This window comes from Bos mutus, chromosome 20 (assembly GCF_027580195.1).
Source record: "Bos mutus isolate GX-2022 chromosome 20, NWIPB_WYAK_1.1, whole genome shotgun sequence".
NCBI lineage: Eukaryota > Metazoa > Chordata > Mammalia > Artiodactyla > Bovidae > Bos > Bos mutus.
Genome location: NC_091636.1, coordinates 25,709,648 through 25,725,323, shown reverse-complemented (window position 1 = coordinate 25,725,323; position 15,676 = coordinate 25,709,648). Strand labels below are relative to the sequence as shown.

At 40.1% G+C, this 15,676-nt stretch overlaps 1 protein-coding gene across 1 annotated transcript in view; it reads right to left on the bottom strand.

Moving 5' to 3' along the window:
• Nucleotides 1–15,676, bottom strand: part of MAST4 (microtubule associated serine/threonine kinase family member 4) — a 617,121-nt gene that overhangs the window by 122,879 nt on the left and 478,566 nt on the right. Inside the window, 1 exon segment of the mRNA XM_070357543.1 lies at nucleotides 453–541. Coding sequence (XP_070213644.1) covers nucleotides 453–541 — 89 coding nt within the window.

The window sequence follows — 15,676 nt, the reverse complement described above, 5'->3', positions numbered from 1 at the left end:
TATATGCTTTTCTTTTGTAATTTGTCTCTGGTTACCGGGGTTCCCAGTGGAGAAGCTAGGCGGGGAGAAAGAAAACTATTTTTCTTTTTCTACAGTTCTTAACACTAATCCACTGCATGTGAATTATCATGGTTATATGTCCAAAAGGAAATCCTAACATAGAAGCATGACTTGCATCATCACAAATTCAGACATGGAAAAAAACAACAACAACTGAAATAAGACCTCGTGAGGAATAAAAAGGAATTCTGGCTTTCAGAGTTCACGTGCTCAAAGAGAGGATGGACTGAGTTAGTTCTCAAAAAGAACGACTTAGGGATAAAGCAATAGAGAAACCAAGATTATAAGGTGTGGAGACACATCTAAATTTCAAAATGCCCAGCTTTTAAAAACTAGCAAGAAAAAAAAAATCTACAAGAATAAGTAAAACAGAACTCAAAGTAATTTATTACCTGCATGAGCAGAAAGAGGTGAGTGGGGCCGAGGCAATGCTGGGGACGGTCCATTGCCTATCAAGCTTTTCCGGTTGCTGGTTCGGCAACTGTCAAAAGGAAAGGAAAAATGGTTTAAAAAAACAAGAGAACCTAGCATCCATAGTGTTCAAGTACGTTCAAAGTAGACATAGCTTAGACTGAACAATCTATCTGTTCATGTTACTTCTAAAATTTTTGCAATATACAGTCACTAATATTTGAAAGGTGGTTGTTTCCTGAATAGTAGAAAACATAATATATTCATATCATATATAACACAATCAATATTCTTCACCACTAGTGAAGTTATAATCAAATGCCTTCTTTTGGCTCTTGACTGCAAATAGGTAACATGCCATACACACAAGTGATAAGGATTCAAATCAGCAAACCACAGGTAGCATCTTTGTTGACATGAAATTTCTAATACAAAATTACATGCAATGAAGCGCAGTGACATTAATCTTACAATGAGCCACTAATTAAAAATCTAATTATTTAGACAAATTTCATACTTGTGCCTTTTGTCAATAAAACAGCTGATGCCTAAGATACATGTACAATATTTCACTACTCATTCATTTTTCATCTTCATACCGCACTCAAATTCCTTATTAACATATTTTTGGAATCATAATAACAGATTCCAGTTTGTATTAAAATAACAATGAAGCCCTTTTCTCATAGGCACATTACCTACTGCTTTTTATCCTGGTACCCAGTGAGTAGAAATAAATTGCTACATATACGCACAGGGCAACAACTACAGGGCAACTATTTTTTTCCTGTTTCTGCTACTAGAAAGTTATAAAATGGTTAATTTGACTCCAAGCTTTCACAAGCCTTAAAGCATAACACAATGGTTGATGATGAAGTGGATATTATCTCACTTTCCTTTGCTTTTCTGCAGCACAGACTGCTACATCATAACCATGGTTAGAAAAGGATAATAAAAACCAGCAGGTTACCTCATTGAATTCACTTATAAGGTTCACTGTAATTCCATCCTCCTACACTAGAGCTGCCCTTAACCACCATTACAGATTTATTGTAATTTCTTCTTAATTCAGAATATATCTCTGTTACAGTACTCTTTAAACAGGAATTTTCACCTACTTTTAAGTAACATATGGTGGACATATTTGAGAGTTTGTATAAAATATATGAAAGGAACATTTCTAAATACTTTTGAATAACACATTTCAAAACCAAACCAAATTTCTTTCCATAATATTGACTTGGGGAACCAATCCTCTGTTTTAGATGTTTGCTACCTATTATCATTTGTCAACATTCTCATATTTATAATTTCTTAAGGTCAGGCTACATCATTTTACTTTCCTTACTGGAGCAATCAACAGCCCTTAGCATTATCTATGTGTTTAATAAAGATCATGTTTACTCAGCCTTAAAGAAGTTGTTGCATAAGAATGGGCCCTTGATACTTAATTATGAAGGTGGAATGTGGTATTATCAACTCATCTATCAAGAATCATTATTTGACCTATTAATAAATTCATAATCAAGTCAAATCATGTGCTTCTTTTTTAAAGAAATATTTTATACACTGTATTTTATGTTAATTCAAATTAATATCTTTCATGTTAATATAGGAATATTAAATATACCAACTTGCTGATGTTAATAAAAGAAATTATAAACAACAGATCTATATCCTGGAACTCTCACCAAAGTCATTTGCTAATTTGAGCAAACTGGCTAAAACACAGGCACAAAAATGGATATGTATTATTTTTTACATCTAGTATTTTTTATCTAAATCATTTATGTAAATTTTCTATTGACATTCAATTATTAATTTATACACATATAAATTAAATGAATAAGAAATATCTATCAATTGATATCTACTGATATCGATATATCAACAGAAACAGTAATCTAGTGAATACTTACATAGGGATATTAGTGAAGTATGCTGACTTAAAATTTAGAAAATGATATTTCTTAAAAATATTTTAATTAAATTTTCCTAAGACATATATAGAGTATAACTAATCCAGTACCACAGCAAGAAAGTAGCCAACAATTTGTATCTAAAACAAGGAAAAACACAAACAAAAATTCCCACAATTATATCAGTTATTTAAAGTCTACCAGAATAAATGGATATTGAAAAAGTACTGATTTCAAAAATGTGATTTCAAAAAAAAATCTCAAAAAGAAATGTCTGACTAAAATGATGCCATCTACTGGTTTCTCCTCAAACCAGTCAATACTAAGGGAAATCAACCCTGAATATTCATTGGAAGGACTGATGCTGAAGCTGAAGCGTACTTTGGTCATCTGATGCGAAGACCTGACTCACTGGAAAAGACCCTGGTGCTGGGAAAGACTGGAGGCAAATGAGAAGGAGGCGGTAGAGGATGAAATGGTTAGATAGCGTCACCGACTCAGTGGATATGAATTTGAGCAAACTCTCGGAGATAGTGGAAGGCAGAGGAGCCTGGTGTGCTACACTCCTTGGGGTTGCAAAGAGTCAGACATAATTTAACGACTGAACAATAGCAACAATCCACTTGTGTGGTCAATGTAACAACATAAAATATAAAAACAAGAACAACGTTTATATTACATTCATCCCACGTTTGCCCATTGTCTAAAAAGATTTGTAATCTTTACAAATTGATGATTGTGAATGTAATTAAGGATGAAGAAAAATAGGATTCTTTACCTAATAACACAAGAGCAAGTTAGAGGAAGTTAAAAACAAGTTGCCTCAGAATTTGTGTTACACAAATCCTTAAATAGTTGAAGCATATCTTATTGACTAATGTGATAAACAATCAAAACTAAGGTTGTCTTCTCTAACCTCTATATTGATCTTTAGCATGAAGCTAGAGAGAGAAGTAAAATTTTTGAACCTCTCAAAATCAAACATGAAGCTTTTAAACATGAAAAGTTCCTCAGCATGGCAAAACTGACTTTACAAGATACAGGTCAAAGCAGAAATTTAGATATGTACACTCATCTCTACACTCACAAAATAGGGTCTTGGCCTCTCAAATGAACTTATTTGTTGCTAATATTTTTAAGGGTAAAAAGGCATATTTTATATTTAACCTTAAAGCACCTAGATCTTGAGATTATACACACACACACACACACACACACACACACATATATATATGAAAGTATTAGTCGCTCAGTCATGTCTGACTCTTTGAGATCCCATGGACTGTAGCCCACCAGGTTTCTCTGCCCATGGAATTTTCCAGGCAAAGATACTGGAGTGGGTTGCCATTCCCTTCTCCAGGAGATCTTTCTGACCCAGGAATCTAACCCAGGCCTATATCTCAAATATAGGTATATATTAAGTGTATGTGTGGTGGTGGTTGTTTAGTCATGTCCGACTCTTGTGACCCCCACAGACTGTAGTCTCCTACAGGCTCCTCTGTCCATGGGATTCTCCAGGCAAGAATACTGGAGTGGGCTGCCATTTCCTTCTCCATATATTAAGTGTGGGTGTGTGTATATACTTTAAAAATACTGGACCCTGTTGAGATATTCTGTACCTAACTTTTCAAAGCTGGAGAGGAGGGTGGTCATCCAATCTCATTGTCACCTACTTCTGGTATCTCTCTGAGAGTCACTTATTATTCTAAGCATCTGATTCAAAATAAATGAATTAAAATCTGCCTTTAACCCCAAAACAAGAGCACGCCTAGTGGACGGACCTGAATATTGACTACCTAGATTGCCATAGCACCTGGCACTACCCGCGTTAATAATGACACTGGTGCAAAATGCTGAACTGATCTCTGTTGTCATTATTTACTTATCCAGGCATCACACTCTTTTCCTGATGAAAGGGAGGAGCTCATGGCTAGCAGTGTGAGGCAGGCTGCCCTGGAGCTGGTGACCACATCATGCTCATCTAACCCATAAAGTGATGAAGCAGTGGAGACATCGCCACTTGAGCCAAATCAAGGTCCCTTTCCTTTCAGCAGCACAACCAAGTTGAACCACCCTTGCTTTTTCTCAAGCCCTGTCAAGGTGGGAAAAATAGGTGCCATCCTACCAGGCACAATAGGAACATCATTCCTACTGCAGCAGGAATATCTTAACTGAAAATTTACCTTCCTCTAACCGCTTGAGCTTGTAAAGTCCAGTTCAGACTTAGGAATCTTAAAGGTATTTGATTGCAAAAGTGAAACTAAAGAACCATTATGAATTCAAGTTCCAGCCATCCATTCCCCAAATACAATCTCTGTATTTCATTCTTTAAGAAGAAATGGAAGTCATCCACCCTGACGGTGCTTGGTTCTTAATGCCAAACCCAGGAACAGCCAATGCCCACAGAGTGCCTGCTTCTCCTCAGGATGCCCAGCTGAAAACCAGGCATGGGGCATGGCCTATGGACAACATGCTCAGTTTGCCCTCTCATCTGGCAAGGTGACACAATGGCACAGATTCTTTACTTGCAAAATCTGAATGTAGCCCGAGAAGACAACCCTATACAACTTGAGACAACAGGAAAGGTAAACAGTGGACTACAACAGAGGCTGATGGTGCCAAGTGAGCCTTCCTTATTCCTCATTCCTCTGGTTCCTCCCTGGAAAGACCCGCCTACTGACAGACAACACACACACACACACACACACACACACACACGCACGCCCAAGCTACAATCACTGCTGACCAGGAACCTGGGATCTGAGAAGAATGGAAGGTGGAAAGGTGATGATGGTATTTCCAAGTGAGCAGGACCGTCTAGCCCCTGCGGGCTGGGAGGCAAGTCGGGTGGGGACACAAGCTCTGTGAGAAGACTGTCACAGCTGGACGAGCACCCAGGTGGAGACTCTTGAGCGTGACGGGAGGCCACCACCGGGAAGTATTTCCTTTGTCAGCACGGTGTTTTGGCTAAAGCAGGTGACCTGAGGATCACACAGGGTGCTCCCTGAGCTCACCAGGGCAGTTTCACAAGGAGCTCCTCAATCCTCCCGTGCCTGCCAACAGCGCCTTCATTTGTCAGGAACATGGAGAGACAAAACCATGCATTCTGTTGTGTAAGTCAGGCCTAACTCAGAGTGAGGGACAAAGGACCGTGAGCTACCACCTGAGGGAAGGGGAAAGCGCTGATGGACTTTTGGTCCAGAGGACCCATATTCTGTTGCTGCCTAGACTGTCCTGCTCAGAGCTCCCTATGAAGGCTTTGGAGGGACCTGTACACGTCTCACACCTCAATCTGTCACATCTCTCCTGGCAGATGGACCAATTAATTATCCTCTGACAGGGCTGTAAAAGCTGTGAGGCCCACCAGGCTGTGGCCTTCTGCAACAGCTCTGAGTGGCTGAAATGATGCTTAATTTTAAATTACAATCATCTGGGGACATGAATGCTGATTGTGTCTAATGGCGGCGAGACAAGCTGAGGAAGCGAAACCCCAACAGGCAGTCATTTCCAACGGTCGCCGCTGACATGAGAGGTCACCACTCAGTAAGACAGAGGACTGACCACGGCTGTGGGGCAGGAGACGGAAGGGCCCCAGGAATTCAGAACAGCTAGGCTATAATTTATTAATTCATCTCGATGGGAAATTTGATAAATTTGCACAGGAGGCCAATTATAGACCAAAGCTATACTGAACGTGAACGTCTGTTAACTATATTCTGATACCTTAATAGAATCTGACACCAAATACTCTTTAAACAAAGAGGAAGGCAGAAGCAGAGGAAAACTGGGTGTGACCAGAGGGCAGAAATTATCCAGTTAATGTGCCACTGCTGAAAACATGTTATAAAACAGGCAAGCTTCCGTTTCCTCATCTTTACAATGAAGGGGCTGGACCAGATCAGAGGCGTCATTACCTATTTTTGTTTGGTTTATGAAATTTTAAAAGTATCAAAAATACAAAAAAAAATAACCAAACACTTCCTACCACCTGGAATATCAATGCTATCATTTTGTGATATTTATTCCTAGGATTTAGTAAATGTTACATGTATATATACTAAAGATATAGAAGGAAATGTACATTTTGCCATCCAAAACATCCAAACAAACAAACATTTTCCACTCCCCAACCAGGCAATTCTAAAAGAATTGTGGCTGGTAGCTTTCCCATCCATTCTTGATATACTCATATACATATACAAATACCCAAGGCAATGGCACCCCACTCCAGTACTCTTGCTTGGAAAATCCCACGGACGGAGGAGCCTGGTAGGCTGCAATCCATGGGGTCGCTAAGAGTCAGACACGACTGAGAGACTTCACTTTCACTTTTCACTTTCATGCATTGGAGAAGGAAATGGCAGCCCACTCCAGTGTTCTTGCCTGGAGAATCCCAGGGACGGCGGAGCCTGGTGGGCTGCCGTCTATGGGGTCGCACAGAGTCGGACATGACTGAAATGACTTAGCATAACAACAATTGTGTATGTGTCTGTATTTTCAGTACTGGTGCCATGCATCAGGAAAAACTGACCAAGACTTGGAATTGTGCAAAAGAGATGAATGGCTTTCCTTTCAGTAGCCAGGAGGGCTTTGTGCAATGAACCCCCAAGAGATTATCTGGTTCTCTCAGGTGTATACCTTTCACTGTCTTTCTAGTGACTGCTGCTGCTGCTGCTAAGTCGCTTCAGTTGTGTCCGACTCTGTGCGACCCCATAGACGGCAGGCCATCAGGCTCCCCCATTCCTGGGACTCTCCAAGCAAGAACACTGGAGTGGGGTGCCATTTCCTTCTAGTGACTAGGCTACCTTAAAACACTGTAGGGGTTGGAGTTCAGTCAGAGAAAATGAGCAGTAACACAAGTGATTCTTGTTCACATTACTAGACCATAAAATGTCTAGTAAATTCATTTACTACACATAAATGAACTTTGTCTAGTACAAATACAGTTAATATCCATTCATAAAAAAAGTAACTTCAAACATTTAATTTCATTGTCTTACAAAATATTAGCTAGTTTTATATTTGCTGTCAAATTTAATTTCATCATTTTTATTAAATATATATATAATGTCATACATATATTTAACATATTTATTCACATATATATATATGGTTTTCAAGATCTCTTACTGTTGTCTTCATTAATAAGCAAATGAAATCCTCAACACATTTATTTTATATTTGTATGACCGTCACATTTCTGACTTTTTGGATAAATGGTACTTTAGCACAAACTATATATTATAGATACTCTATAACTTAATTTTTTCACTCAACATAATATTTTCAAGATTTTACAGCAACATAAAGATGGGTTTAATTCATGCTTTTTTTATTCATTTGAAGCAGATTTTAAGATTCTTAAGATTGCTGGGAGAAATATCAATAACCTCAGATATGCAGATGACACCACCCTTATGGCAGAAAGTGAAGAGGAACTACAAAGCCTCTTGATGAAAGTGAAAGAGGAGAGTGAAAAAGTTGGCTTAAAGCTCAACATTCAGAAAACTAAGATCATGGCATCTGGTCCCATCACTTCATGGCAAATAGATGGGGAAACAGTGGAAACATTGTCAGACCTTGTTTTTCTGGGCTCCAAAATCACTGCAGATGGTGATTGCAGCCATGAAATTAAAAGACACTTACTCTTTGGAAGGAAAGTTATGACCAACCTAGATAGCATATTCAAAACCAGAGACATTACTTTGCCAACAAAGGTCCGTCTAGTCAAGGCTATGGTTTTTCCAGTGGTCATGTATGGATATGAGAGTTGGACTGTGAAGAAAGCTGAGTGCCGAAGAACTGATGCTTTTGAACTGTGGTGTTGGAGAAGACTCTTGAGAGTCCCTTGGACTGCAAAGAGATCCAACCAGTCCATTCTAAAGGAGATCAGTCCTGGGAGTTCTTTGGAAGGAATGATGCTAAAGCTGAAACTCCAGTACTTTGGCCACCTCATGCAAAGAATTGACTCATTGGAAAAGACTCTGATGCTGGGAGGGATTGGGGGCAGGAGGAGAAGGGGACAACAGAGGATGAGATGGCTGGATGGCATCATTGACTCAATGGATGTGAGTATGAGCGAACTCCGGGAGTTGGTGATGGACAGGGAGGCCTGGCGTGCTGCGATTCATGGGGTCGCAAATAGTCGGACACAACTCAGAGACTGAACTGAAGTGCACTAAAATTATATATATCATGGACATTTCTTTTTTTCTTTGTGCAACATTAAGTATCTAGGCCTCTCTGTATTTGCAAATCTGATTGCAAAAAAGCCTTGAAAAGTATCTGTGAGACTAAATTTGAAAGAAAAATCATACACGCAACAGAAAGGAAATCTTCCTACAATTTCCCCTGGACACCTCTCTCTCATATCCTTAATTCCTTCAGATGCTGCCATGCCCTTCTCTCCATGTCTGCCTTCATACTATTGTCTTCACCAGAAATGACTTTTTGTCTCTCATATGTAGATCAATCTGCCCTTCCCCTGGGCTGATTCAAGTCTACAGCTCTGCCCCTTTTCCTGGACAGCACAACAAGGCCATAGCTGGCAGCCAGCTGGATAAGCTCTAGTCCCCCTGAGAAGGCAACAGGGAACAAAGCATTAATACTCCTGACTCTGTGATAGACTCTGTTATTTAGGTAAAGTTAAGTGAAAGTCACTCAGTCATGTCTAACTCTTTGTGACCCCATGGACTGTAGCCTGCCAGGTTCCTCTGTCCATGGAATTCTCCAGGAAAGAATACTGGAGTGGGTAGCCATTCCCTTCTCCAGGGGATCTTCCCAACCCAGGGACTGAACCTGGGTTTCCTGCATTGCAGGTAGAAACTTTACAATCTGAGCTACCAAGGAAGCCCAAGAATACTGGAGTGGGTAGCCTATCCCTTCTCCAGGGGATCTTCCCAACCCAGGGATCAAACCAAGGTCTCCTGCATTGCAGGCGGATTCTTTAACAGCTAAACTACCAGGGAAGCCCGAGGTAAAGTTAAGACACTGTTAACATCTTCCCTATGCCCTGTGAAATTAGGGCTCCAACCAAGCTTCCATGAATTCATCCAACAAATTACTTTTTGAGTCCCTAATACATGCTAGGTACTATTCTAAACTATTTTGGGCTCCAAAATCACTGCAGATGGTGATTGCAAACACAAAATTAAAAGACGTTTGCTCTCCTTGGAAGAAAAGCTATGACAAACCTAGACAGCATATTAAAAAGCAGAGATACTTTTCCAACAAAGGTCTGTCTAGTCTATGGTTTTTATGGTTTTTATCCAGTAGTCATGTATGGATGTGAGAGTTGGACCATAAAGAAGGCTGAGCGCTGCAGAATTGATGCTTTTGAACTATGGTGTTGGAGAAGACTCTTGAGAGTCTCTTGGACAGCAAGGAAATCAAACCAGTCAATCCTAAAAGAAATCAACCCTGAATATTCACTGGAAGGACTGATGCTGAAGCTGAAGCTCCAATACTCTGGCCACCTGATGCAAAGGGCCAACTCACTGGAAAAGACCCTGATGCTGGGAAAGATTGAGGGCAGGAAAAGAAGGGGGTGATGAGAGGATGAGATGGTTGGATGGCATCACCAACTCGAGGAACATGAGTTTTAGGAAAACTCTGGGAGACAGGGAAGCACAGGGAAGCCTGGCATGCTGCAGTTTACGGGGTCACAAAGAGTCGGCAAGACTTGGCGACTGAACAACATCTCTTCTAAACAAACAAATATCACTGCTGTCCTCTAGAGACCTGCATTCTAGAGGAGGAAGATTATAAACACAATAAATTAGCAGAATAGGATTGGAGACGGTGATGGTATTTGTAGTACGAGAGATGGCGGTGGAGAAGAATGATGCAGACTGTAGGACACGGCAGTGGACGTGGGAATCACAGTTTCAAACAGGGGGTTAGGAAAAGCTGCACTGGGAAGGTGGTATTCGAGGAAGACCAGAAGGATGAGGGAGTGAGCATTCAGTGAGAGCAAAGGCCCCGAGGCAGCAGGGCTCCAGGAGCAGCTAGCAGGCCAGAGAGGAGGAGCGGAGCTTCTCAGAGACGAGCAGCAAAGAGGCCAATGGACAGAGGATGCGGCCCACTGTGGCAGCTCGCAGGCCACACGACTGAGACGGGTTTTACTCTGGGCGAAAAGGGAAGCTGTCAGAAGGTTTTGCACACCAGCTGATCTTTGTTTTCAGAGAATCATTCTAACCAGAGGAGGAGGGAGGGAGACCAGCGAGAAAGCAGGTGAGCAGGGGTAGAAGTACCTTCTCATCTCCATGCCTCAACTCTAACATACAGCACTTCGTTTTAAAAAGTCATGCCAAAAATCACCTCCAAGGTTCAATGCAAGTATGAGAGTGAGCCATACTCTTTCATACAGCCTCCGAAATGCTGGAGAAAGAGCAGGTAGCCAGCACTGTGCTGATGGCTGAGCAGATAGTGTCAGGCCTCTGCATACTGGCATCAGTGTAATAACCTAGTTTATCATTTTCTGGGGTATATTATTATGAACACTTAGTACTGATGTTATCAGCTTGATACTTGAACTTAACTTTTCCATTAGTAGAAAAACTCCTTTTTAAAGACATTAATTATCATGGAAATGAATGACTGCTCATACAGTTTTCAGGTAGGAGCAAAAAATTTAGGCTAATTACATACCCAGAGGAAGGTATAGATCTTGAAGCTTTCAAAAATTCTTAGGAAATTCAAGAGGAGTATGTATATGTACATGTGTGTGTGTATATATATATGTTACTATATACAGTACTTCTTAGAAATATATCTAATCCATTAAGATAAGCCCTTGGTGAGATCTAGCCCAACTTTCCATCTTTGTAGGAGAAGCGAGATGGCTGAATATATAGATATTGGCAAGATGCTATTCAATGCAATAAACATTTATGGAATGTCTATTCCTATGTACCAAGTACTATGGGAAATAAGAACATGAAGAAAAACTCTCAAAGTGTTTAAAGTGTAAAAGAAGAGCTAAGACTGATTCACAGATAACTGTATTCTTAGGCAGAATCTGGCAGAGATGTACAAACAAAAATATGCTGCTATCTAAAGTGTGAGATAAAACCTCCATCAGCTCAGGATTTTAGAGTGTATACTCAGGAGGGCAAACTGTCCCTCCATTTCATAGGTCTTCCCTAAACAACCCCTTAAATTCAGTGATCTGCCTGACACAAACATTTTAAACCTATTTCGTCTTAATTATTCCATTTTGCGGCTACTGCAAAGCAAGATACATGAACACAGCTAACTCTATGTGGCTGACATGGTGAGCTCCGACGTCACATGTCAGCATGTGAAGGATGGGTGGGCTGACACACACCATGTTGCACCGGTGACCCTGGCAAGCAGAGCATCCACTCTGCTGTCACTCATTCATTCAGTAAACATAACCAGAGATTCCACCTGGAGCTTACAGTCTAGAGATGGGGGACAAGTTCCTTGAGGTCAAAGATTGTATTTTATACATAGTAAATCTCTTTGGATACTCAGAAAATAAAAATGATTTGAATACAGATTCAGTAAATATTTTTGAATAACTACACATAGTTCCTGCCTTTAAGAAGTTTCTAATTTAACTTGGAGGACACACATAGTCTAATCTATAAGACTACACTGATCCAAGATGATATTACAGTTAATTCTACTAGTTTGATCAAGGCCATGTATAACTGAGAAAACACAAAGAACTGACAGCTTTATATGATGTGAAACATCTTACTGAGAAAATCTACATACATGTCACTCTGAATAAAACAAAATGGGATAATCGGTGGAGTTCAGAGGGGGGCATAATATAATGGTCAAAGTCAAGCAGGAGCTGATAATAATGTGGGATTTATGGTAGCAACATGAAGTCCAACTGCTGAAAATGCTAGAAGTAAAAAATAATTAAAGTGAGAAGACTCTCAATACCTGTTAATTTTTGCAGTGGAATGTATCTGCAGGATGTGTTATAGGACATACCTAGACTCATGTCCCCCAGGAATCCTAAGACACCAGGGCAGGTCATCTATTTGAACAAAGTCACTTAAAGCCTGGAACAGTCAATGAAGAAATGAATTCTGGACTTTTGATTAGTCACACGGAGTGTAATGTCTTAAACCTCACGAAAGGCACATACTAAAGACTGTACTTGAGATGAAGGTGTGGAGAAAATGCTGCAAAGGTAAGGTCAAGAGTTGAAGAGCATGTGCTGTATCTTGGGAGACTGCTCCAAAGAGTCTACCAAAGAGTCCAAAGGTTGATCTGGCCAAACATTGTCTGGAGTCATTCAAAATTATGGTCTAATCTGTGCTGCTATCACCTGGCTGGGCTGACCTCTGACTGGGCTGTCAAAGAGGCAATGAGAGTCAGCACGGGGAGGGACAGAGGTGGTGGCCCCAATTTTATAACTGGGTAAAGGGTCATAAAAACAAACAGCTGTAAGACTGACACACAAGCCTTTGGTTGTTCTCAGGACAGCTTTGGTCAGGGACCAAAGTTAAGTCTACAGACATGTTTGAGAGTTAAGGAAAAATAAACAAAACACAAACTAATGTTCCTTTAAACCTCTTGTGTTGTGGGGATGGGGGATGTACATGACACATTTTTTAAGTTTCCATGTTTCATATTCAGCATGGATAAAAGTCACAACTTGATACACTTTATTTACTAAGCAGCAGAAAGCCAAGTACAAAAATCACTTTTAATGAATTTAATAGCATTGGATTTTTCTCAGTTGGCCAGTGTTATACAAAGACAATAAAAAAAAAAAAATTAAGAAAGTGGTGGCAACACCAAACCAGAGAAAATACAACAGCTTAAATCTAACGTTCCATTCTCCTTTCTGGAAATACTATAATGAAATTTTACTATTAACTTCTTTCCTCTGTACCTAGTACCTCCTGCTTTATGGCTTTAAAGAAATGGTCACCAGTTCTATAAATCTGGATTGAAAGATTTTCTTATATTCAAATCTTACTTGAACATATATGCAGCAGCCGAACTGATACACTATTATTTTACCCACTCCAGGGTCTCCATATATACATTGAATCTGTTTAACTCGCTACATCTAGAAATACTGAATTTGGTGGATATGTTTTACTGTGAAAGTGCTGGTCACTAAGTAGCATCCAACTCTTTCCTATCCCATAAACTGGGGCCTGCCAGGCTTCTCTGTCCATGGAATTCTCCAGGCAAGCATACTGGAGTGGGTAGCTATTCCCTTCTCTAGGAGATCTTTCTGACAGGGATCAAACCCAGGTCTCCTGCATTGCTGGCAGATTCTTTACCATGTGAGCCAGCAGCGAAGCCCGTGTTTCACTCTCGTAGGGTAATTTAACCACAAAGCTAAACATGACCCATACAATCAGTTCCCCCTTTTTGGTTCAGAGGATTCTGGCCCCACTCCAATCTGACCCACAAAAAGGGAGGAGGAGTTGACTTCTGTAACCACTGGATTTCCTTTTATGACACTTGACAGAAATTTATGTCAAACCCAGAATGAACAGCATGACTGTATAACGCCCTTCCAACTGGAAAGCATTTTGCATTTACAGCAATTTGGCATAATGCTTTGCTCACAAGTGAACTGTCTCTGATTCCTGCGCCTCCACAGTCAGAACACAAACAGACACACATGGAAAGCCCACATCTGAGCTCCACTTTGTGCTTTTCTGTGAGGAAACGTCAGGTGGCAAAAAGCCAGCCTCTTTCTGTTCAGTATGTTTTGTTGCTGGCTGTGCCCAACTCAGAATCTTGCAAAATGACATTCTGCTAATGACAGGAATGTCAAAGCTGTGATAATGGGCACAAGTGGAAGAAAATGTTTCCTAAATGGAAAAACAACAGGAAAACTGCCAAATGGATATTAAAATAAGTCGCGTGTTCCTTCCATCCTTAAGTGTTGAGTGCCCTACTATTCATGGCCAACATGAAAGGAAGAGCAGATCTCTAAGGAGGAAAGAATAGCCCAACTTGATGAAAAGCACAGAAAAAAAAAAAAAAAAAACCAAGAGGTCAAGGGAATGTTTTCCTTTAATTAACTTGACAGATGCCTTTTCTTTTCCTCATTTGCATCCACTGATGTTTTCTCAGTCTCTCATCTTGCAAAGATGAAATTGGCCACAAGGAACCAATTCTGTATCTAAAGACAGGAGGGCTGGGACGATACCAGAAGATGCTGGTCTTTAAATTGCTCAGTACTCAGTCTGGGTAATGAATGAAGTCTCCTTGCTCTTGCAATTTGTGGGCTGAGCCACAGAATTTTACCTCTGGAAGATGATGTAATGACTTTCAAGGCAGCACCACCAACTTGTGGCAAATAAGGCTTAGGAAAGGAGGTCATGTGGGCTCCCACAACCAAGGCACACTCAAAGTTAGAAATATCTGCATTAGACACAGAAATGCATTTAACTACGTCTTACGTATTACACATTCCACAAAGGAAAAGGTAGTTCGGTTTTAGATTTCACTGATTTTCTATTTCTTAGGAGAGTACAGTTATAAAATACAAGAACTTGCCACTGATTGGTAGAGCTGGTTTTAAATTGAGGTCATTTACTGATCTGTAGACTAGGGGTAAAAATTTGAACTACCTCTGAGGGTTAAGTAGAAATGAAATGAGATAATGCATGTGAAGAAAGTATCAGAGTGCTTGGCAAAATGAGTACTTCATAAATATAAGCTGTCAAAAGAAAACATTTTGTGACATTTAAAATGGATAACCAACAAGGTCCTACTGTATAACACAGGGAACTCTGCAATGTTATGTGACAGCCTGAATGGGAGGGGAGTTTGGGAGAGAATGGTTACAAGTATAGCTATGGCTGAGTCCCATTGCTGCCCGCCTGAAACTATCACAACACTGTTGATCAGCTACACTCCAATGTAAAATACAAAGTTTTAAAAGAAAAAAAAAAAGAAAACATTTTGGTCTTTCTTTCTTCAATACATCCTTTCATGGATACATGCTTTCCTATATAGAATGTTACATTAAGGCTCTTCCCCCAAGGATTGGAGAACAAGATGCACAAGATTGCCCATAGAATTAACTTCTAAAATCAATACAATGAATTATGCAAGAGCTAAAGAGGCTGGTTCCAAGGCAGCAGACTTGACAATAAATGTAAATATTAACACAGTTACAGAAAGAATGTAACAATAAGAAGGGTGATTGATTAGCTGTAGAAACATAGGAAAACAAAAACTGCAGAACAAGTCAACTGTGCCTCCAAGGACTTCAAATCGGCACCCTCAAGGCGAAGGGCATGCAAGGGACTGAACCCAACACAGAT